The following is a 25171-nucleotide window of genomic DNA, read 5'->3' as shown; positions in this document are numbered from 1 at the left end:
ACTACAAAGATGGAGGCAGACGGCGAATCGGTGACAGCGCCCGGCGGTGGGGCGCTCCCATCTTCCCCAGTCACCTGCCCCCTTGAGCAAAGCACCATGCAATATTCATCCTGAGCCGGTGAGACATCCATTCAGCCGAACAGGCAGGATTTATCCAAAAGGTGCCTGCCGTTCTTCCCCTCTCAACCTGCTCCATGCCAGCAGATCCGAGTCTGTCAAAACCTGTTGTGACTATCAAAACATGATATGAGGGGGGGGGCCTTCTCGCCAACCATCCCACTCGCTCAAAGAGCAAATGTGCCATTAAAAATGCACATCTTTGCAGCTCATCTCGCTTATCTAATGCATATGCATCATACCCTCGGGACCAAGTGAAATGATATCGCAAGTGATACAGAATATCCTTCATCAGAGATACAATTCACATTTCTTCAGTGGGCTGCCGGGGGGAGGGGGGGGGGGAGTTTTCTCCTTGTGCTACCACACAGTCTGAACTTTGGGAAAGTGAGAAACAGAAAAAGCACTTGTTGAAAGACACCCATCTGGATTGCTGCTTAGACAGCCGTCTCCTTAATGCAGCCGGCTCTTTTCCCTCATCAACACAAAATGTGAAAATCAGCTGAGACGAGAGCGGAAAAAAACATGATGCAACGCAGGAGATTCGCCGTGTTACCGACAACCTACGCGCCAACACCGGGCCCGGAATTACCGCTGATGTAAACTGCTGGAAATAGACTGAAAACAGAGGAAGAAATCATTAAGTCGGTACAATAACACATAATCAGGAGAAGCTCCAGCTCCTGTTTGTTTGTGAGGGGGTGTTACCTAACTGAAATTAATCATCGCCGCTTTTATCCGGCTTTCTTGTGTGAGCAATCCAATTTAACTTTAATTTTGCAATTACATTTTCTGAGGATAAATTAACCCCCTTGGCAATTCCAGTGTTAGTGTTGCACGTGCAAGGAAAACAACGATCGGGTGTTCAGGCCTATATTTAGTTTTGTTTATTTCTGCAAAAAGAGAAAATATATATCTGCAGCCACTCTTGGCTATATGGATGAACCTTTGTTTTAAGTCTGTTCCATAGTTATGGAGGAAGGACACATCCTTCTGGAGAGAGAAATCAATAGGCCTGATTTCGAAGGGCCGTATTTAAAACCACCTATGACCAAATGGGCACAGAGCAGGAGTTGTATTGAACCAGGAGCGGTGTGCTGGCGTGTCAGTCTTCAGAGCTCTGATCAATAGAAACAACTCAGCATTCAACCTGTGCTGTCCGTCTCACCGGTGCTATGGAGGTCTGAAGGCTGCCCAAACTGAAATCGCTTGATTGACATGGGGGGAAAAAGGGCAAACAAAGCTGCCAGTGGGCAGTTTCCAAATGCAAAAGAGGGGGAGATATGATCGCAACTACAGGATGAAAAGGTTATATCTTCAGAAATGAATACTAATTACTTGGGTCCCTAATAAACAAATATACAGGACCTGCGTCTATCTGCCAACGCTCGGCAGGTGGACATACAGAACTGAATATATATTGGGTAGTAGAACAGATCCTGGAGAAGAGAATATAGCCTCATTGACTGGCAAACTTGATTCAATGACAAAAACCTCAAGAGACCTGACATGTACATATATATTTATGTCCTGCAGCTCTTCCCCACCCCCCCACCTTTTAAGAGCCATCATACGTGTGATTTGGACAGTGTTTCTGTGAGCGTGTACCTGTGGTTGAAAGACTGGCGGGGCTGCTTGCTGTCCTTGTGGCTGCTTGTCCATATACATGGTGGTAGAGGGTGATCCCTGGCACCTCTGTCAATCACATACAAAAGAGGAATTCTGTTATTCCAAAATTATCTTTAGATCACACAATACTCCGAGCTCCTTTATCAGCGGTGGCTACAGTCGTACCGAGGACGCCGATATCTCCGACCACTGAAATGACTTGGTAAGATGAGAACTGCTGCAGCTCCGCAACATTTGGGGCCGAAGGTCTCCCCTTTCAGCGGAGGATCTGGTGTCGTCCGACACCGTTCGAGCCTCTCGGGCTGCAGCGAGCAACCTCAATCCTAACAAACCATTTCTAATCCCAGCGTGGGATGACTTGGCAATAATTGGAAAAAACAAAACTTCAAAATATGGACTTGATCTTTGGTTTGACTTTGTCTTTATTTCTGGAAAAAATAAAGATAAATTTTACCTAAATTGACAATTAACATCTCTTCACATAAAAAAAAGTGTTAGCTCATGTTAGCTTACAGTACATCTCAGAATTTATTTCAAATATAAACTTTAATTAACATATCCTGACAATGAATGTAAATTTTATTGGATGTAATATGTGCACAGCAGCAGTCGTTTATTTAGAAGACGTAAGAAAGAAAATCAAGGCGGGGAAATGTTTCTTTGGACTTGTAATTAGACTGAATATCAAAAAAGATGCTTCAGTTCCAGCTCAGGCCTTTGTATGTGGGGTTTGCATGTGCTTCTCCAAACAGTTGATATTGTCCCTCTGTGTATAAACACTAAAAGTGTGCATGAACGGACAGCAGACAAAGCAGCAGACCAACAAAGCACACACACACGCTTCATAATGGGACATTTGCATGTTTTCCACTAGAGTGAGGCCGTCTGTTGGCCTAAAATCTCCACGGCCAATTAAAGATCCTGTGCTACGCGGAGAGATAAGAGCTGCACCGATACATCGGGCAAATATTGGCATCGCGATATTCACCTTGACCACTGGCACTGGACAATCAATAAATTACAATTTGCCAATGGCAGCATTCAATATTTTGATTATTTGCAGTCTGGTATTCGTTGCAAATGGATGCCGTCATTTGCTGTGCTAACCAAACACTTTCTAATTAAATCCAAAGCGATTGGATGTAATTATAAGTACTGGATCTTGCCCCTCTTCACTGGTTTGGATCTAAACTTGGGAAGTTGCGTAGCGGAGTGTCCGCTGGTGCAGAAATGACGAAGCCCATCTGCGTAGGAAAGGCGTTCACGCCGCGCGCTCCCAGTGAGCCTGTCAGACAGCAGCGCCAGAGCCGCTTCAGACGGCTCTGGCGCTGCGCATGTGCAGCTAACAGATATACTAGGATAAATACCGAAGCATAGAGCCTTTTTTAATAACTGCTCTGGCCTACTGTAAGGTGGTGCTCAATGGAAACATCAGAACATTGTAATCTGTGTGAAAAATACAAGACGTTAACAAGCCATTTTTAGTTTTTACAGTTTATCATAAAAGAAAGAGGGATTTCACATCATTAGAGTTTGCTCCATGATTTGGTACCACTGAATTCGACAGTGTAGTGGTGGTTATTTTCTTTAACAATGATTTCTTAGTTTCCCTGTGGAATAAATGACAACAAAAATAATGATATATAATAAAAAACATCCGGAGATATCAGTATTGGCTCAGAATTGGTGCATCTGCGTTGTCAGTTTAAACAAATAAAGGCTAATGATATTAATTAGGCATATTTTTTAAAAAGCATATTTGGTGTGTATAACATGTGAATATACAATTTAACGTAGGTTAGTTTATTTTTAACATGAAATTTGCCCACATCTTTTCTGCAGAGGAACAGGCCCTCAGATGCCCCTTAGCTGTTAGTTTTCCTGCGTTTGCTGGCTAAACTATACGGTTTCATATGTGTTGCAGGTCTCCACGTGCACGTGTGTGGGTGAGGCATTTACTGTACGTAACAACATTGCAGTCGCTTATTTGGAGCTCTATTTTCTCAGGGTGTCCTGGCCTGGGCACAAGCTTTGAAGATAATAAAAGTGTTTGTGCAACGTTGTCTCTCCGGGGACTGCTGCTGCACGGGGAATATTATCTGCAGAAAATCCCATTTAAAGCTTATTTAAAGTTCAAACCAATTGAAACATATGAGGCATTTAGAGACGTTTGGGTGTGTTAAAGGCTCGCGGCTAACATACAAACTATTGTTAACAAATCTGATGCAAAAATACAAATATTTGGGTGCTTTTTTTTTTTTTAGGTTGCACAAAATTACAGGGAAAAAAAACAATTTGAAATTGACTTTATGTCTTGGTTTGAATTTCATCTCAAAAATTTGGCTTTGAGACCCGAAACTCTTGAACATAAAAGTATTAAATGTTATGAGGAAGCAGTGTGGATCACAGCAACGTAAAACAGGATTTATCTACATTTCCATGTGTATTGTGATCAGGACACGGACCTTTCTGTTCTGACCCAAACCGCCTTGTTACATCAAAACAGACAAAACGAGCAGCTTATTGTCCCAACAGTTCAAGAACTAAATGACAAGATAATTCGATTTATAATGACAAATATCAATATGAATTTACTGCTGCATACATATTTATATCTTGGACTCTGTTTCATCAGTAGCTGCCAAAATCTGAAAAAGCCAATTATTTACAGAAGAAATTGGCTCAAAGATTTGTTTGAAACCTCTATATGGAAGAGCCGTGATTTTTGTGTGTCGCGGATGGACCCATAAATGTTTATGGCGCATCACTATAAATCAATTAAAGATATGGAAATGAGGCAGAAATTGAAAGACACACACACAAACACACACCTTTGATTTCTCTGGCAAATGTTTCTATTCTGTTGTGAAAGGTAAAAACACAACTTCAGACCACTCGCTATAAAGGGACTTATCTTAGCGTTTCCAGCTAATGTGAGACTCCAGTCCGACCCTCTCGCAGGAGGCTGCATAACGTGATAATTCCATAATTACACGTCAGTGTAAAGAAACAGTGAGATAGACGTGGAAGAGGAAAGAAAAGGGACTTCAGACCACACAGCAATTTCCTGACAGAACAGTTTTCCTTTGGTCTCAAATTCTCCGCAAACCCTTTTTTAAATGACTATTACCATGGTTGCCCCTGCATAATTATCTTTTATTGAAAAATTTAGTGTTATCAGATGTTTGTACCATCACAAAGGCTGTAATCAGCTACTCCCTCCTTTCCCTCCATTACCTGGCCTGGGTTCAGGGCAGCAGGCTGGAAAACCCCTCTTATTTAATACCTTAATTCTTTTGTCTTCCAGCTGAATACGGTCAAACCCTACATCCCATCGGTGCAAAATGGTTCCTCCGCTGCATGAGCCCGACTCCTGCTGTGCTCGGTGCATTTTTCTGTCACTAGGTGCAGCTGGAGAAACAAGCGTTTCTCCCATAAAAAGGCCGCTGCATTTCCATCAGCAGACAACAGTTTAAGTGGATTTTGAAAACTTTTGTGTGGAAGAGAATGACAAAGTGGGCCCCGTTTGCCTTTCTGCTGCAACGCCGTTGTTCAATCTCAATATAAAAGGAGCAAAAGTTTGGTCAACTGGGGCACAAGATGGAGAATGCACAGCAGAGGAGGAGCAGGACATGGGGGGGGGACAGGCATGGAGATGAGAAAAATGCCAAGAGAAGAAAATATGCTCGTTATATGTGAAGTGTTCAGAGGGCTGAGGGAGAGCGTGGAGCTGCACACCAGAGATGATGGTACTGGCTTTAGCGCCTCTTTAATCCTGATTCCTTCCCTTCTCCATTATTCATTTAAAGCAGGACAGGAAAAAAAGACAGAGCCATTTATAAAAAGGTGGATCAAGGCACAGGGGGTAGGAGGGGAAATGAATGTGGAAGTAAAGGGGAAGGGTCCCGGAATTAAGCAGTCCCAGAGAGAAGAGTGCTACATCAGCTCTCGGTCCAGGAACAATAAATATGAACACAGACTGATGAGCTTGGATCTGAAAAGAGAAAGAGAAAGACAAGAAAGAAGTTGCGAGGGGGGGTTAAAAAGAAAGAGGGGAAAATATAATGTGACACCATCCAGCCCGGGTGTAGGATGTGAGGGAATCAAAGGCACCTTTGAGGAGCCAGAAGACGACAGTCAAAGTGCTAAAAGAGTAGTGTCCATGATTACAAGAAGTGGAGAAATCTTTTGAGTCTGTGCTCATGAAAGCCCACCCTAGGCCTCCTCTGAAACCCCTGCTTGACTATAACTGATGATACAAAGAGAGAAAAAGGCAAGAGAGCGGAAGAGAAACACTAATGATGGAGGGGTCCTGAGACTACAGAAGCTGTACACTCTCCAATTCATTTTAATCACTATTCAAAATCATTAGTCTAATGTGCGCGCGCTCGTCTCCAGTGGGCTCGTAGGACGCCAGAGAGGAAAAGAGCTAGAATGAAATGAGAGACAAGACTCTTTATTGTCTTTCAATCTAAAGGAAAAACAACATGAGGACGCAGGCACAAACCTTTGAAGACTGGTTTTGCAAAGCCAGCCAAACACGGGATAGAGTCACCGAAACTTTTTTCTTTCTCAAATCTGGCTACAAACGCACAAAGTTGATATCAGAAGATGTCAGAAACACAAACAACAACACTGGCATCAAACGGGAGTCGTTACTGAACAGGAAGCCCAAGTCTGGCCTCCACCAGACTGTAGCCAGTGTTTTACAGCAGTTCAGATCAGACCACTGTTAGCTGTGTTCAGCCTGCTTCTGTCCTCCCAAAAACAGCCCAAACATACAACAGGGGACCGTTCCTCTCCAGGGATGGACGTTCACCAAACCTAGAGGTGACTACATTTTTGAACGATACTAAATCTGGGGAATCTAAAATTTTCCAGAGGGTGACCCAGCTCCTGTACTTGAGACAGAGCCATGGAGGAGCCCTCTGTGTAGCCTTCATTATTCATGTGCACACTATAAGGAGACTTCCTGTTTGCTCACAGCCTGCCCAGACATTTTGTTCTCAACGCATACGCTATACTGACTGAATCAGAGGAAAAGCTGTTCCAGAGATCCGACCCAGTCCCGGTCCCATTCAAATGCACAGCCGCTGGGGAGTCTGCACGTCAATCATAACTTAGGAGGGGAACCGGTAATGGCAGAGGTCCGTACTCTCCCACTGATCCTAGTCATTCCTGCCATGTTGTGTGACTATGTACAAGTCATATCCCCACCCTAGAGGAAGCACAGCGATGACATGGAAATAAGGAAGCCACCAAAGTCCACCAACTTACAATTATTTATGAGCTTTATTTTCCTGTTTGTGTATGTTTCAGTTTAAAGATCCACACCTGTGAATGTGTGTCCTCCTCCTCCTCCTCCTCCGTTTTCCTCTCCGGTTTTAAGCCACTATAGAGTAGATGGTAAAGATACCTACCACTGATAAAAGAACTCAAGCACATGCAGGTGTCAGCCGCTCTCCTTCCTTTCTCCGTTTTCCTTCCTACGTTCCCCCCATTGTGCTCCCACGTGCTCTCCAGCTTTTGTGCGTTTTGGACACGAGTTGGCACGTGACTAATGGCCCAGGCCACCTCTTTGCTCCATTGTCCTGGCTGCTCTCTGCGACAGCACTGACAACTCTCTTGTGTAGAGGGGCCCTTTGTTGCGAGCCTGTCACTTCAGCAGGTGCTTTGCAGCGAAAGGTAGGAGCCGGCCAGCCAGCCAGCCAGCCAGCCGGCCAGCCAGCCAGCCAGCCAGCCAGCCAGCCAACCAGCTCGCTGCTTCGTTAGCGCCGCATACACTTTGATGTGCTCATTTCATCAGATGCAGACGGCCGCCGAGGAGGATGCTAATAATCACTTGAAAAACAAAAACATTCCACTCAAGCTTGTAAAAGATAAACTCTAATTTCAATGATAAAAGAAGAGTGACAGACAGCCAGGCTTCCAGGCAAAAAACCCACTGTCAGCCACACGGGCTCTCCCTCTTTTAAAACCACCCTCTTATTTTTCCTGTGTAGCCAATTCATCCTGTCAATCACTGAGAATAAACAATGTATATTGACAAATTAGTGCCTGTGTAAGGCAAGACAAAACTGTGGGCAAAGTATGCAGAGACACGGCTACATTTACACAGCTGTGTGATGTCTCAAAAAGCAGCTTAGTGTGAGAAGGAGCAGGCTGTGTGAAGGAGAGAACCCCCCCAGGCGTTCAGGAGAGGGGACCCTGGGGGTTTATGCTATGCTTGCACACACACACACTCACCTCCCCGCAGCCCTTCAAAATGCCACGTTACAATCACACCTCAGTTAAAATAGGAAGCGAATGTATGATATGTAAAAGAGAATCAAGGGCACTTAATTTACACTGGCTGCCTGAGCAGAAAGTAATGTCAGGAGTCTTTACAATGTAGGAGATTCTAATTATGGGCTACAACAGTAGCAGTGGATCAGAATCATTAACTTGGAAGTGGACAATTACCGGGAGGATATTGTTGCCATTTAAATCAAGGGCCATTTGACTGTTATTTTTAGTTATTTGGCCACGTTTGTCACTGTAATTCTTGTGTTGCCAGTGGGAAACATGCACATGGGTACATTTTGATGCCAAGGCAGAGATAGACTTGTTCTGTATCTGTTGGCCTGTGTGCATATGGCAGGCTGGGAATTCCTCAGCCCTTTTGTGCAGAAAAATAGTTAAACGGATGTTACAAGCTGTGTAATTGTGGAAAAACCACATCATGCGCTAAACATCTCAACCCAAGTGCATAACAAGTGCAAGCAATTATATCCAGCTAGCATCGCTGTTCGGTTGTAACTCTGGACCAACTTGTCTTTAGCCTGTAAGCCAGTCAAACAGCAGCCAGCCAGAAATGAAATGTTAAAACGGTCATGGTATTTATCATCTAGCACCAATTTCTTTTTCTTGAAATGCATCTGATCGATGCCTTCGAAGTTAAGAGTAACACTTTTGCTTTTCTGATGCAGATGGTTCAGGTCAGTGATCACAGTCTCACAAAATCTGTGAATCTGGCTTCAGCTGAAAGGCTGTAACTGTACAAGAGCCAAACGGTCTACCCTTCCTGGCACCTAAGCAGACAAAATCCTACTCCATGACCCAGCAAGTGTCAGGAGTTCAGCTTCAACTTCACTGCTTCTTATTCTAAACTTTTTGCTTGCGCAAAAGGGAAAATAAATCAGGTCTACAACAAGCCATTGAACAGACATTGAACGATAATCCGGTTCATAAAGCATTTGCGAGCTTTAATCAGTAGATTTTAACTTTTAGACCACTCATGGTCACCAACATTTGCAGAATAAAGCATGAAAAAGATCCCGAGGCTTGCATTACTACCCCTGGCGTTGCAGGCACGACTCACTCCACTGCTGTAGGACCAAAAAGGCTTGTTTTTTATACCCACGTCACTTACTGACCACCAAATTAGCTTCATCACCTCTGGCACAGGGATATTGGATGTGACATCCTGTACCATGGGGCAGGGACTCTGTTAGCCTGCATGGCTAGAGGGCTAAACGTTTTGTTTTTTCAAAAGAATGGGGGCAATGAGGGAAATTTCATGAAATAATAGAATGTCGTGCTCAGATTTATATGCCATCTAAGGGACTGTTTTACATTTACATTTCTCAGTAAGACTGCAACATGTTACATTTTGAGCCGAAAAATCTAGTAGGAGAATGTTGCCAACCTGGAAATGAACAAATAAATCAAACACAATGATTCAGAGGAGTAAAATTAGTCAAGAGAACACGGTGCCTCAGTCTCTGCACCTCTCTGAAATACTGTAAATCAATAAAACGGTGTGTTCACACTCAATGTACATAAAGTTCTCTGTTCCGTCTGGTGTGAATACACCATAACACATCAGCTGTCACCTCCAGTCTCTTTTCCTCATATTGATTGTGTAAGATTGAGAAGGTTTTCCCAGTGTTAGATCCATTATATTAAAGTTATCTCTTATTTGCTTTTACCTTGTTATATTCTTTATTCTCGTTATATTGCTTCTCATTACTTGATGTTTCTTATTATTTGCTAATGCTTAATGTTCATGATGCTTGATGTGTCAACTCGAACTTCTCTGGTCTGGAAGTGGCATTGACTGGAGATAGAGCTGCAGAGCCTGACCCAGGAGCTGTTCTTTTAATCTGCCTGATATGGAAGAATGTGCTGTTTGCGAGCTAAGCTAATCAAATCAGTGAAGACCTACGTATAATCTCACCATTATGATTTACGGTCTTTTGCTCTGTATGGGACCTGCTATCTTGTGTTTCCCCCCTCCCTTAGGCACATTTGAATTCTGTGTAACTAGGAACCTCCTAATTTCAATAAAAGAAGGATGGCGGAAGTTGTGCGTCAGAACGTGTTGGAGATCTGGAACTGAGCACATCTCTCCGTTCTCCTTGTAAAATTCAGAACTGTTGTCTTTGCCTCATTTGTTTTTCTCATGTTTCAGGTCGTTTGAACCCAACACACAGTTTCAAGGTGTGTCAAAGGTTTGTGGATTTGGATATTATTGTATGATAACCTCAGCCATTTCATGTCATTTAAGTGGTGTGACCGTTATCGGCCACGTGTATCTGAGGCGTTCACCACTTACAGAACGGGCACAGGAAAACGTGGAAGGAAGCGTCTGCATCGGTGACCCTGCAGGGAGTTCTGAAAGGAGGAATTTGGTCAGGAAAACATCCCCTAACTGATAATCCTTAAAACAACAGATGTACGCAGCATGTGGAGAAGGAGCAGCTCCACATCTTTATGAGACTTTCCCAGAGAGGATTGCACGATGAAAACCAATGCGGCTTTGGTGACTTTATTTGGTTGACTTGTTTGATTAAAGGCTTTCTTTTTAGTTGAGGAGCCAAGTCAGCCATTTATTCACAAAATTCACAGATGCTTCTCACTAAATCAGGAGATAGTGTCTCTGTTTCTACATTTGAACGTATTGATAATTATTTTACTATTTTTTCAGGTCTGACCTGGTTAATGAATTAGTAAACCTGACACTTTTGTACCATAAAGCCTCTACAGTCACACAACCAGCAGCCATCGGGGATCTCACATGACTTCATGTATTTTCTCCAACAATAACAGTGAGAATTATTTACCTGTGAACAGCACCGATAAAGCAGCAACTGTTAGTGATCCAACTTCTCGAATTAAGGTTCTCAACTACCCATTAAAAAAACATCTGCTGCCTAGTCTGCGTTACACACCAGCGGTCTCTCGTACTCCCTTCAAGCAGGTTTTTCCTCCCTCGTCTCCCTGGACAGTTTGAAGCGGTTACCCTGCATCAGCATCAAGGTTTGTATGAGAGGAAATGACAAGAACAAGATGTCCAAAACATTAGTAATGTGAGAGGAGCAGTTCCCAGGCATGTCCTTTTACATAGCCGAGCGCTAACATGAAGGCTAAGGGTTCGTGCTGGGGCTTCTCAGGGTCCAGGCCTTCTCATGTACCTCTGTGGAGGCCGGGGGAAAAGGACCAGAACCGATTTGGTAGTAAAAGCATCCAGGCTCCCCAAAACCAAAAATAACTGTAGTGATTTCCTCCTTTGAAAAGGAGATGAGGACAGGCTGTCTGTGGCGTTATGTTTACAGACAGTCACACGAGTGCAGGCGCAGTGACAGTGCATGGGAACGTGGCTCCACAAAAATCAAGCCTGGCTCCGTCTCTGCTTGGGTTTCAGCCGACTGCGGCTTCTGTGGTGGCCCCGCTGGCGGCCGTACACACGCACGGCCAATCATCTAACCCAATCCAGAGCACCGCTACTCAATCCCGGGTCAAACGCTGTACTCGGACTGAACACAAGCATGTGTGTGCACCCGTATTACAGTCACGCTGCCAAGGAAAACGACTACTTCCTGTTTCGCAGACAATAATAAAACAATTCTTTCTCAACAATTCGCAATCACGGGTCCCGATCGCGCTAAAATGGGGAGCTCCTCACATAAAATCAGAAAACGAGTGCAACTGAATCATTCTATTATAAAATGAGTTTAAAAACAGATTTGGCATCATGTGCTTGAGGAACAACATGCATGAGCAGACACACAAGCACGCTCAATTCCAATGCTTATTTTCATTCCTCGGGCACTCGTCCTTTTTTGCATGAGTGCATCAGCCAGCACACCGACACACAACCTTCGTGTGTGCGTGTGTGTGTGTGTGTGTGTGAACGCGTGTGTGTGTAACGGAGCTGACGACTGGAGGATAACTTCACCCCTGAGGGGTCACACCTCTCCCTTCTTGCCCTCCTCCCTCGTCTTCAGCCCCTGCCTGCAGGGATTTACTTTTTCAGTTCAGAAGAGATGTCAGACCTGTTCCACCATCCTCTTACACACACACTCGCATCCGTTCAGCCAACATCTGTAAAACCCACACACATTAATCTCATTTTAGAGTAGGATCAGGAGGACAACAGTGGGATTTAAAGAGGAGGAGACTATTGTGAAATATTAGGGATTCGTATTGAAAAAAGCTCATTCCACAATAGTGACAAACCCAATACAAGACAGGAAGTGAAGATCCTTATCAGATTCTTCCTGTAAATTCATTACAAAACCTTCTAAATTCCTTGATTAGAAGCAGGAGGCGTAACATTATTAGTGTATTTTACAGACCAGTACACCAATAACGGCGCTGGACGAGATGAAGACAGCTGCATAAATTATGGCTGCAGGTAACAGCTAATTAAGACTGTAAATCATTACGGAGCCTTGTTATGTTATCTCAACTTTCCTCTAAAGAGAAAAAGCTGAGGTTCTTTCATGTGAATGAAAGTCACAGTCTGCATCTTTCTACCAGACACACACACACCAGGCCAACCCTCCTACTCACAAATACAGTGTGTGAGGTATCGAAAATCAAAATATGAGCTGGTGGAAGCAGCCACTGAAGCTAAATCCACCCCCCCCCACATTTGTTGGATGGGGTTGAGGTGTGAACAGGCCACCGTTCTGTGTTCCAGCAGATTCCTCCTGTAGCAGATATAATACAGAACTGAACAGGCCTCTTGGACAAGAGGTGAAACGTCTTAGAAAAAGTAACACAAATCCAGTTGGATTTTTGTTCTAAGCAACACAATAATTCTAATTTTAAAAAAAATCCATTTATCTATGAAACCCCAGCCAGTCCTGCTCATTTGGCACATCCACGCGAGGTGGCGATAATATTGATTCGACTTCACTGTTGAGCTCGACCACAATCTGCTGATGGCCAAGAAAATATATTACGTTATTATATAAAGTCTGATTAATTGCGATCAATTACAGGTCAAGTGAAGTGAGCAAATCAAGGAGTGGGAGCTTGCAGCCCCCAGCAGATAAACCTCCTTTCTTAAAGAAAATGAAGACATTATGAGTCATTTCTGTCGCCTCCAAAAAAAGTATTAGGAACCGAGATATAAAATGCAGCAGAGCCTCCGATGTCATAAGACGCCATTACCATATTGTATATTAAAATATATCTGAATCAGATTGGGAGCCTGGCTCTAAAAAAAAGAGAGAAAGTGCAGAGAAGGATGGAAGGGAAGAAAGACAGCATGAGAAACAGAAAGAGGGAGAGAAACGCTCCACAACAGGGATTGAAAGGAGCTAAGCCAGATAGGTCTTCCCTGCCTCCTTCACATAGGAGAATATTAATATTAATGAAACTTCCTGTTATCGCGCTTTTTCCCCCCCTCAGACCATTTGAACATGAAAAACTTAAAAAGCACAAATTCCAGGAGTTGCGTATCACAGTTTGACCCGGAGCCACACAGCAGACACCAACCATGACAGACTCGCTGTTCAAAGCGAGCGGGAGCTGCTTTCATCAGAAGATCCTAGTGTTTTGCTTTTTTCCAGTGTGACACCACCAGCCAATGCCATCTGCCTTTTTCTAAAATCAGAACTTCAAGATGTGCTTCCTGCTCGTGTGTTGTTTTTAGGTGGGCTTCACAATCAAGGCCCAGCGTCACGCAGCCTGCTGCTGCTTGCTGACTGCTGTTTACAGCCAAACCCCACAGCGTGGCGCAATGTTAAATATTCACTGTTAAACTGTCGAGCCGGAGTCGGCCTGGAACCCTACCAGGCGTTCACAGCAGAGGACTATTACACACCCAACTTCAAACGCGGCTAAACCAAATCAACCAGCCCATCCAGAATCAGATCAGCATTGTGCCATCTTCCTGCCACACACCCTTCCAGAAATTCCGACGCTCCTTAGAGCTTCTTTATTAACCCCCTTCGTCTCGGTTCGCTCTCGTTATGGGGGAAAACGTTCACGTGAGCATTGTTCGCACTTAAAGGCAGCTATAGACTCCAGAAAGCCGACTCCGGCTCCTCGTGAATGCCTTCAGACATCTGCAAAATATTTTTTTTTTTATTCGCTGCCCCGATCCTGTACTGGCAAAGGTCTCTCCTTCTCGGCTTGGCAGGACTTCTGACGGAGCCAGCCGGCAGCGCCGTCCAGGCCTCTCCCCCGCTGCTGCAGCTTCCTGCAAGCTCTGAGGGAGCCAGGCTGCCTGCCTAGCACTGTCTGACCGAGTACAGTGCACAGCACCTCCTGGCCAAAGATGCAGAGGGAAAAACAAGGAGCGGAGACAGAAGTCACGCATGTAAATGTGCATTTAAAAACAAGAAGGGGCAAGCATCGCTCCTTTCTTTTAGGGCAGTGATTATCCAGCCGTTACATCCTCTTTTCATCGCAGATGACACATTATCATTAGTAATGTAGGCAGGAAAAAGGATGAGGCAGCGAAACATGTCTGGTCATTACCAAATCTTTCCAAGCACAAAAGCATTGTTAATGACGGATCTTTTCCACGCTTCCTCTTGCCACATGACCTTCAGCCTGCGGTGCTTCATCGGTCCAGATGTTGCCCCACCAAACAAAAACCGGTGATTTCAGATCTCACACGTTAGCTTAATCCAGATCGGTGAATCCTTCTGAGGCAAGTGAAATGTTCAACTGTGCCTAATAATCTGTCAAATAAGCGACTGTGAAGATCTAAGTGACCTTTTTTGAGATCAATGCGACTTCTGGACTGAGGAGGCGCCATGAACAGCCTCTATTATACAATCCAGAATAAATAATGACAATATGGAGAAGTAAGACACATATCAAGCTGCGAGAATCACAGCTGCTGCTGCCAAATACAGGAAGCAAAGTGGGCAAAAATTAATTAGGTTTGTAAAAGTTTCAACAGCCGTGTCATTAGGGAACCGTAGATCTAGGCTGCATTTACAACTGTGCATATATTTACTGGCTGATTTTATTATCTCAATGAGCTCTTTATATGTACTCTCATGGTGAGTTTTATGCCTTTAACACCTCAATATTTCACTACAGATGGGTTCGGGTCAAATATATAAAATTTCCAATAAAAAAAAAGAAAAGAGACAGTCGTAGTCGCGAGGAAGAAGCAGCCAACACCAGTGAAGGCTCAAACAGTACAGTGGTCCGAGAGAAGAGGCGATAATAAACCGGAGAGGAGATGGATGGCAAGAAAGTGCAAAAGGGAGAGAGACAAAAGAGCTGGAGGGAAGGTTAGGCAGCAGGAGCCCAGGGCGCCTTCTCATTATGACTCGTCTTCTTCCTGCGTGTCCCCAGGTGTCGACTGCAAACCTCAAAGCCCAAGGCCAGACCGAGAGACCGGGGGGACCGCGCGAGACCGCTGTGAGTCAGGGTGCACGTGGAGAGGAGGGCTGCAGCAGAGAGGACCAGCACATGAAGCAGAAACATGATCTGGCCGTTTTACCGGTCCAGCGCCTGCAGTATCCATCACGGCGCCCGTATCGGCCGGGACAGCTGAGGTCCACACGCATCGAGGGGAAAGCAAGTTGGGGAGAGTCGCCCAATTGTCCTTCAGCCGTTTGTAATCAGATGAATCGTCAGATACAGTCAGGCCTGCAACTTCTGCCATCCGCCGAGATCCCACTGTTATCAAATGACTGTAAGAATGATGCTCAGCTGAGAAGAGGCTCAGCCTTGAACTTAAATAGCTGCTTTAATCTCAGTATGCCACCGGTTCTCTCTGTTCCTGCTGAGAAGGAAACTTCGACTTGCTGTCAGCACAAATAGAGAGAAAGCCCTACAGTTTTAGGCTTCAACTTCCTGTTAGCACACAGCTACCCACGAGGTTTCGTCTTATTATTACTATTGTGGAAGGGAGACATCCTTGAACTACCTACCCTACCACCTTGGTGTGGAAGACTGGATCAGAACGTGTACTTACAGGCGATTGCTAGGTTATCAGTGTGTGTAGGGCTGTGTGTTCCAGCACCCTGAGGGTCTACACCTCATCAAACCCAAGCAAAATGGATGCGAAGCCTGAACGTGGGACACGTTCTCAAATTTGGGTTTACATCTTGTGATCAGCCCCTCGCTAAATGCCTTTGGTGCGACATTACCGCGGCACAATAACACGAGAGACAATCTGTCAAAGACAAGATGCTAGTTTAATACAAATGTTGCTCCTGTCTGCAGCAAATCCCCTGTGAAACATTAGGGCTCATTTGCGACGAGGCTGGAACAAACGCCTATAGCGCAGTCGGCGAGCGCCGCACAAAATAAACTTCCTCCCTCGTTCTGTTCGCGAGCACAAATTGAATCTGCTTTTGTCTCATCTCGTGACAAATGGATGCTGTCACTGTCACTGATGTGCTGTTTACAGTGGCAGAGAGCATCTTGTAATTATTCTGCGAAAGTGAATTTGTATCCTGAGGGATTCCTATTTTTGCACGGGGATAATCAAAAGAGATGGAGAAGGAGAGGGGACGACTGGAGAGTGATCTCCAATGTTAAAAAAACCAAAGACAGGAATTCCAGAAGAGGTCATGCCAGGCTAAACCTTAACTACTAATCACTTGTGGCCGCTTTTAGAAAGTAGCTTAAATAAAGAAACTGCCAGAAAATACTAGATATTGGGAAATAATGGATAAAATTACACTACATACTGCGATCAAGCCAGAGTTGCCATATAATGTTTAAAAATAGCTCTCTATAACATGCAATGCGTGCATATTTAACAGCTCATCTATGCCATACCTGGGGGCCTTATTTTTGACATTTCTAAGGAGCACTTTGGGCTCATTACGTTTATTTCTGCATCCATATTTGATCAACCCTCGCTGCATTATGGTGCTGCTTTCTTTAAGCAGGATAAAAAACCTTTCCTCCCTCTCCTGCAGGAAGAGCAGCATTCAGGGCCAAACACAAGCTCACTGCTGTTATTAAAATAAAATACAACGCCTGGGCAAAACCTTCCTCTCAAACAACTCGCACTGAAATTATCCGCTGCCGTTTCATAAACTTCAAACGGGGGGGGGGTCAGAGGTCAATAATTTGTGTGTTTGCATGTCTTTGTAGTCGGCTGCCCCCCAGAGCACTCCAGAAGCCAGCGGAGCGAAGGCATCAATGCCACAGCGAAATTAAGAACTTTCACGTGATGCGGGGAGCCGCGAGGCATCCTCCAAGGATATTTGAGCGCTTGATACATCAGTGACCCTTCATGAGACGGAGAGGAGATGGATATGAAAAATATTGACTGGCTGAGTGTGCGAGGGGAGATTACGAAGCTGCACAGAGAGCCCAAGACCTTAAACTCTAACCAATCACAGCCTGGAAAGGAAAGGCTTGATTCCAAACTCTCCTGAGGAACAGATCAGGCTTGGTTTTATTCCTTTCTTTATTCTGAACGCAGGAACCAATGATGGAGAGAGACTGGCTGTGTCCCGAGCAGTGATCCGATACCTATGGAAGCCATATTTCTGTAGGACGCTTGGCCGAGGTCTCTGACAACATGGGACAGACAGTGCTTAATGTAGCTCAAAGACGGCCTGAGGAAGCATCTTGCTGCAAGAGGAAATAAACAGAGCTCACAGTTTTTTTTGTTCTTCACTAACCCCAAAGGCAAGATGACTGTTAAAGTGGTCAGATGACAAACGTCTCATCTGATCTTTAATCCAGTGAAAGGGCTCTTGCTCCGGGCCTGGAAACAGAAAACACTCGCAGGAAACAGCGTTTGGTCAATTCCAGCGCGCCAAGTGGCTGCTGAGGGGACAGATTCCTCCTCTCCTCTCCTCCCCTCCCCTCTCCTTCTCCTCTCCTCTCCTCTCCTCCTCTCTCCCCTCCTCTCGTCCTCTCTCCTCTCCTCTCGTCCTCTCTCCTCTCCTCTCGTCCTCTCTCCTCTCCTCTCCTCTCCTCTCCTCTCGTCCTCTCTCCTCTCCTCTCCTCTCCTCTCCTCTCCTCTCCTCTCCTCTCCTCTCCTCTCCTCTCCTCTCCTCTCCTCTCCTCTCCGGCTGCAGCAGAACTCACTCCATTTACATGTTTGCCTCTGATCAATATGTCAGAACACAGACCCGAGTTGAATCCAAGGGAAAGCCTTTTTAATATCCGGGTCTCTCCCTTAATAACAGCAGGAGCATCTTTCCTTTAGAGCGTGGTTAAATAACTCTTGAGGGAAAACGCTTTTTTGATGACAAACTGGGGGCTAATTTTAGAAACACGCCTTTTCTATTGTTACAACCGACCCCCAACACCCCCCATTTAATCCAAACAGTGAAATAAGCCAGAACAATAAAGTGTGGCTAAAGTAATCCGACCCCCGTCAGCTAAATCTCAAAGCAGCAGATCCTGGCAGGAATCCCTGATGCAAACATTTGGCAGCCATTCGCCGATCATCCGGTTCGTGACACACTCCTTGAAACTCAACTTCACAGAGAAAACCTGCGTTCGTCTGCATCACCTGATGACGCTGGCAGACTCCAGCCTGTTGTCTTTGACGCCGATCGAATGTGGCAACAGAGAAGTGAGTAATAATTGGGTCAACAAGGTATGTCGGTTCCTGCTAGCGTGCGCCTGAATCATCCCTCTGCAGCATCGCCAAATTTGATTGTGGAACGCCTGAATTATTTGGCTGTGATTGGCAACGACAGCAACGTGGCATTAAAAAAAAACAACAGTGTTGCACCTTCGTGTGACCCCCCCCAGACGGGCTAAACGGCAGCAAAGCACTGCCTAAGGTACCTGTGCAAAACAGGATTCTTCTCCTCTTTCTGCTCTAACACCCCTTTAAGCTATTTTCTTACATTTATTTAGTCCTTTAAAGTACAATACTCGCATTGAAACAACAGTGCAATCAGTGGATTCGCTGTAGCCAACGTGAGTCAGAAACCAGCCGTGACTCACGCTCAGTGTAATGGGTGAAGGCACATTTCCTCACCATTTTTTTGATTTTTGTCATTTCAAATAAACCGTCTCTGTACAACTATACCGAACATTTTCATCCAAATAAACACTTGTGAGTTTTTACGCAGCATGAAAAAAAACAAAAACAAACTTGTAGACAGAAATAAACCCTTCAGCAATTGGAATAAAGTTAAAACAAAATCCAACCGTGCATTTGCAACTTACAAGAAGCCTTTAAGTCCAAAATTATACGACTTCAGAAACTTTTGAAACCGCTCTAGAGTTTTCCATCCTGCATAGTTTCCACAGAGGACCTCAGAAGTCCCTCCAAGTGTCCAACTCACTTCCCTGTGGTCAGTCAGCACTAGTATGTAGCAGGATAACCTATAGACAATAACAGTTAGCCAGTTTAGGGTTGCAGGCTACCCACTGCTGACCTAAATCAAAACCCAGGTTCATGATCTAGATTTGCATGGACTGCGTTGCATCTGACATAGCAAAGTGTGCAATTAAACCACATTTAACTGGCCACACAGCTCAACTTTCACTGTATTTAATCTTGGTTTGAAATCGGCACACACTGGACTAAACACATGAACAAACTGGACTAAGCACATGAACACAAGCCTGAGATTTTTCTGTATTTCAGGAAAACAGCTGCCGTATTTTGTGTTGCAAGGATTTCCAATGGAATTCCTGATTTATAGTACAAGTTGACACTTGGCTGATGTTAATGCACACACACTACACAATATACTGTGGGTCAAACTTAAAAGTTAAGCTCCTTCAAGTTCGAAATGTTGCATTTCACCTTATTTCAGCATGGCATCTGTAAAAGGCCAACTTATCTGGCCTCTTTTCATTTTATTTCTTCATCGTGGTAACAAAGCTTCGTCGCCATGCTAATGAAACCGTGATATGGAGGTTATTCTCTATAGTTTACAATATATTTTGTTAACTGACGTAGACATTTAAAGATGATAACGGTGTCAACTTTTGGTAGCGATAACTGGCTAGTCGGCTAACGAGCTAAGCTACGAGGGGGCTAACGAACTTAGCAGAAACTTTTTTTCCAAGTGAATGTCAAGGCGGCGTTTGCGTCAAATATTCAAACTTTTTCTCCACTTCGTGTTAATGCGAATCCCCAAACAACCCGGGCGAGGCAAAGAGAGGTTTTAAGCAGTTTTAAAGCGGCTGTTGCTCTGGAAATGGACGAGATTTTGCCGTCACTCTCCGCTAACGGGGTCTCGGTTCTTACCAGGAAGTCGGCACTGTTGCTAAGCTATCGCTGCTTCGCTCTCAAACTTTCTCCTGGTGGTTATGGCGCCGCTCGTCTCTGCACTGACTTTCCCTTTCGTCCCAAGGTCGCTCCCGGACGGTCGACCTCTTCTCCTGCGTGGCACCGCCGCCTGAGCGCGACTGAGTTTGGTGTCGGAGGAAGCGAGCCTGTGCTGTAAACCGAGCCGCGGCGTGCGTGCGTGTTCTCGGGCAGACTCTCCACTAGGCCCCTCTCGGCAGCACTCCTGACCCGTGTGACAGTAATGTAAACACGGCAGCGTTCCCAGCGCGCAGGGGAGGGCCGAGTGTCAAACCTGCCAAATCCCGCGAGATTTGAAACTTGAACACGCGACGGTCTCGGACGGTCCTGGGGCCGGCTGTGGCGATAACGGCCGTGTCATCCTTAACAACGCTGAGTCATGAAAACGGAGCTAAAGGTTTTGTGAATGGTATCAGCAGATGCAAGAGCTAGATTCTTCCAATACTTCAAAATAGAGGTCAATGTCAATTTTTGGTTTCAGTGTAATAACTAGGTCTTCAACACTTTAGGCTATGGTATAAAATACCAACCCGCATTATGTATGTGAGCTTATCAGCGCTTAGGAAATGATGTTATTGGTCAGGGATGGACCCAATGATGTCTGTCACGCTGTTAGTTTGCAAAATCTATATGATCTCAGCAGGAGATGTGATTCCAACTGCCATCACCATGTGACCGTGTGGTCCAGTGTGGCCAGTTTGCCATATGTACAACAGCCGCTGTCAGTTTGGGCTCTTAGATTATCGTTTGATGTTTTTGGAAATGAATAACATTCAATTGTTTTTTCCTCATTAGTTTAGAATGAATTTTAGAATTGAAATGACAGCCCTTTAATTCATATTTTAGCCATATTAGCTAATTCATCATCACCCAGTGATCCGTTGGCTAAGCTGGTAAACTGAATGTTTACATTAAAGCTGTATTACCTGTAACCTTTTGAATCTTTTGATGCTCTTTGTGGTGTTAGTAAAGACAAACATTCCATGTATGTTATCAGAAATTCAAAGCTAATTACAGATGTTTTAGCATGTGTTTTCCTGCTTTTGAATACCTTTCCTTTACAGTTTCACAACAGGACTTTACATGACTTTGCTAGGTAATTAGTGTGACACACCAGTGCAACAAAGTGCAGTCCTACAATTAACTTTAATGAAGTGAAAATATACACAATAAACTGAAAATGAACTGGAGGATAACACAAATTTCATCCTAATTACAGAGCCGCACATGGTTTACACATTCACCTCAAAGCAAGAAGGTTTAATTCCAGCTCAGGTCTTTTTTTGTAAAGTTTACTTGTTCTCTCAGTGCCTGTGTGGGTGTTGTCCAGTTTCCTCCCACAGACTAAAAACATGCACATTAGATTTTTTGCATAGTTACATATTTTATGAAAAAGAACCAATCCTTTAGTTTGGTGTTGCCAGGCCAACAATTATGTTTTCCTGATATTACTGATTATTACATGTCATTTCTGAACCAAATGACAAAGAAATGAAACAGTTTCTGATGAATAAAGGATGCTACAGATGTCTTTATTTCCCCAGGAGGTAGAGTCGACAACATTGTAAAAACATGCTAGCTTTGCCTATGAAGATTCATGGACAAATCAAGTGTGCATTTGCACGACGCACCCTGATGCCCAGTTGTAGAAAAGTTCCTAAGAGTTTCCTAATGCAAAGAGTAAAAACATCACTGAAAACTGGCAGAAACGGAGCCCCTGAACACACGTGCACAGCTGTGCTCACACCTATGGACACACTTTACACACACACACGCACACAGTCCGGGAATATCATTGATGAAAACGGGTTTGCAGATCGCCTCGCATGGACGGCGAGAGCATCTGGAATTGATCAGCTTACGTCGCTTTGATACCAGCCTTCGGCGCTGATTTCAGATTGACAATTCAAACACTGCTGATGCACAGGAATCACATCTGTCTCCTTCCCATCCTGGTTGTTAATAATCAACAAGTTAGGTGGGGTTCTGTTTTTCTTCTTCTTCTTACTTCAATAGCCTTTTTGTTAACCTCTCTGCAAATACAGAAAAAGGGAGAGATGCCTGGAGTGGAGGATTCCCCCCCTCTTTTCCTTCAACAACAGTTGAAGATTAAAAGAAACGTCTCACAGAAATCTGTCAATTCCGCGTGTGAATAATGCTGTGTGGAATTTAATGGCGTGAGTTATATTGGGTTTTCTCTACACCCACATCTTCTTTCAATAAGATCAATGGCGCTCAGTGACAGATAGGGACGGTCTTTTGTATCTTCAAATTTCAGGTTTCTGAGGGAATAATTAGATGGATGGATGAAAAGTAATGCATCAGCCTGCGAGGGTAGCTGCACCCAGAGCTCCTCCAGTTCAACACATATGCCTCCACATCTGTTTGGAGGAAAAGTGTTTAATAATTGTGTTGAATTCCTGTTGTTCTAAAAGTGCTTCTGCACGCTGAGCTGATGCTGTAACCAGGAGGAAACTTTTGGGGTGGGTTTTTTGGGGGATTTTTTTTTAGATGCCGTTTATTTAAAAGAAGGATTGTCCTTCTGCTTGAGATGTAGATGGGTAGAGGTTCCATTTTATTGCCAACCCAGCACTCTTGGTCTATTGATTCAAATTTAGATTAGTTTATTAGCTCGTTTATTAGCTCGTCATTATTGCGCTCTTTCCTCCCTCACCTGTCTAATTTCCCCAGCGTCCTCCACCTGTCTCTGTCTCCGCCCCCTTCCTAGAGTACATAATCAGTTACCTTCCTCCCCTCCGAGCCAGATTGTCTCCATGCTTGTCCTTGTGTTTCCTCATGTCCCCTTTAATGTCTGACCTTTGACCCAGCTTTTCTCCTCACAACACTTAAGTTCTCTCCGAAGCCAAATCTGTGTCATTCATGCAGTGTTATTGTTTTCGCCAACATAAACATCTCAACCTGGGATTTCATTTAAATATGCAGAAGTGTTGCACCCAGGGGCTGAAAGCACACTTTAAACACTTTAGAGGAAGAAATGTCGATGTTTTCACTCATGTTGTTCTTCTCTTCCTCTGTGTTGTCGATCTGGCTCAGGGGTTAGGCATGACTGCAGCGCGGCGCAGACAGAAGCAGCAGTCAAAGCTCCTGTGATCGGCTGCAGACTTCATAGAGACCAGCAGATGGAGGGGAGATGAGCTGCGTGCATCCTGAAGGTTTAGCAAGAACTGAGAGGTTAGACTCTGCCGGTACAAAGATGACCTGTCACACACTGAAATGTGTCGAATCAGTGCAGACGAGCTCCCTGTTTACGCGCCTCATGGAGCACCAGAAGAAGAGAGAGAGGGATTACAGATGGAAATGTGCACAAAATCCCATCTTTCCCCTCGCGTACCCGGGCAAACTGGGAGGTGGCGGGCATGTGACGCCCGCATTTCCATTTTGTACGCTAATTAATGTTGCTTTGTCTTCAAAGTGCAATTGCAATCGATGCTTTTCCGCCTTGATCGAGGCATTTTCAAGGTTGTCTAGATGGGAGTCGTCACATAAGAACTACCTGTAAATATAGAATAACAGCAGAACAGAGGACAATAAAGACTTTATGGCACCGGGAGAATACTGCGCAAATGAGGCACAGGAGAGAGAGTGTGTGATATTGTGAAGGGCAAAACTGTGAAAACAGCATTTAAAGTCAGCCTAAATCATTCTGCTGCTCAGTGAAGTCAGGTCTGACTGGTTTTAATTGTTGTGTTGGGTCTTAGCATGCTTACATGTCAGCGTCTTCCTTGTCTCTTCCAAATGCACACACACATGTTCTGTTCGTACTTTACCTTTAAACTCAGATCTTCACATTTGATCCTAAAATTTAATGATTTTTAGCTTTTGAATTTGGGTCACTGTCCTCCCAACATGATCAAAACCATCTAAGACACCATGTTTGTAGGAAAACAAAGACATATCTCTCTCTCTCTCTCTCTCACAGACACACACACACACACACACACACACACACAGTTCATATTTTACATTTACACTTAATTCTGGTGGTCAGAGCCCACAGGGAGGAGAGCCTAAATTAAGACCCTACATATACAGGAAAACAATGAAACAAACACGCACACAGGCTTGATCAGCTATGTTTAAGACAATTACACTGGCTTCCATTCTTTTTCTGTTTATTAATACTTGAACCACTAACCTTAACCTAATTCATTGCCCAGCCCACTTTTATCAACCCTAACCATCACAACTGACCCTGACCCAATTCCTAACCTAAACCCAGTTCTAACCTCAACCTTTAAACCGTGTATTTACGCTAAAACAGCCTTTTGAAGTTGTGAGGAGCAGCTAAAATGTCCCCACTTTCCAAAATTGTCCTCACTTTGCTAGTATAATAAGTATTTTGAGCAGGTACAAGAACACACACGCTTTGAATTTACGTTAACTTAATCTTTCATATTAAATATTTCATATTTTACCCTTACAGTTTTCACCTCATTTTCACCATTAAATGAATCAGAATATATGGACTGAAACTTTGGCCACATAATGACCCCAAAGTGTGTGTGAAACATTCAGGATAGAAACCCACAGGAACACACACACATATCACACTCTTCTTAGTGTCACATCTTCACCCTTTTGATGTCCACCTCTGTCTCGCACCTCCCACAGCAAGCGTGTGTGTGTGTGTGTGTGTGTGTGTGTGTATGTGTGTGTGTGTGTGTGTATGTGTGACAGTGAGAGAGTGGTAGCAGGGTGGTGGGTGTGTGAGCTGAGGTTAAAGAGGAAACAACTGATAAAAGTAGGAGAACTGAGGTGGAACTGGCAGGTACACACACACACACACACACACAAACACACACACACACACACACAGGCAGCGACAGTAGAAATGACGCTATCATGTAACTGCAGGTGCCGACTATGCCTCAGTGATCATCCCATACTCTGTTCTGACCCCGTCGCCTGTCAGTCTGT

At 44.4% G+C, this 25171-nt stretch overlaps 1 protein-coding gene across 1 annotated transcript in view; it reads right to left on the bottom strand.

Annotated features, from left to right (window-relative positions):
- Positions 1-20478, bottom strand: part of nek7 (NIMA-related kinase 7) — a 46885-nt gene extending 26407 nt beyond the window's left edge. The window contains exons 1-2 of the mRNA XM_029828005.1: positions 20174-20478; positions 1726-1812 (exon numbers count right to left, since the gene is read on the bottom strand). Of these exons, the coding sequence (XP_029683865.1) occupies positions 1726-1785 (60 nt within the window). The 5' untranslated portion in view covers positions 1786-1812; positions 20174-20478. The remainder of the gene's footprint in view (positions 1-1725; positions 1813-20173) is intronic.
- Between the last annotated feature and the right edge of the window lie 4693 nt (positions 20479-25171).

Source organism: Takifugu rubripes, chromosome 20, assembly GCF_901000725.2.
Source record: "Takifugu rubripes chromosome 20, fTakRub1.2, whole genome shotgun sequence".
NCBI classification, from domain to species: domain Eukaryota; kingdom Metazoa; phylum Chordata; class Actinopteri; order Tetraodontiformes; family Tetraodontidae; genus Takifugu; species Takifugu rubripes.
The sequence above is the reverse complement of the archived record's forward strand: the minus strand, read 5'-3'. Positions and strand labels throughout refer to the sequence as shown.